A 231-nucleotide genomic window follows, 5' to 3' on the forward strand; every position below is an offset into this window, starting at 1 on the left:
AGGGGCCTCTGGAAATTCGAACGATGTTGCTGCAATACCACCGGATATGCAGAGATACGCTGCAAGAAGGCGCAGAGCGGTTACAACTAGTGATCACAAGAGCTGCGCCCTTGTGCAGACCCGTATTAAACTCGGCGATATCATGTGAGTTTTCATTCATTTTCCATTGATAATTTTTACTAATTTTTTTACGAATTTTTTTTTTTTTTTTTTTTGTATGAAATGAGATAA

General features: G+C 38.5%; 1 protein-coding gene across 1 annotated transcript in view; it reads left to right on the forward strand.

The window, feature by feature from the left end:
* Nucleotides 1-231, forward strand: part of LOC102677007 (voltage-dependent calcium channel type A subunit alpha-1) — a 123,349-nt gene that overhangs the window by 4,351 nt on the left and 118,767 nt on the right. Inside the window, 1 exon segment of the mRNA XM_031509983.1 lies at nt 1-144. This exon segment is cut by the window's left edge and continues 1 nt beyond it. Within this exon segment, the coding sequence (XP_031365843.1) occupies nt 1-144 (144 nt within the window).

The sequence above is a fragment of the Apis dorsata genome, unplaced genomic scaffold (genome assembly GCF_000469605.1).
Source record: "Apis dorsata unplaced genomic scaffold, Apis dorsata 1.3 scaffold_196, whole genome shotgun sequence".
In the NCBI taxonomy this organism is placed as follows: Eukaryota; Metazoa; Arthropoda; class Insecta; order Hymenoptera; family Apidae; genus Apis; species Apis dorsata.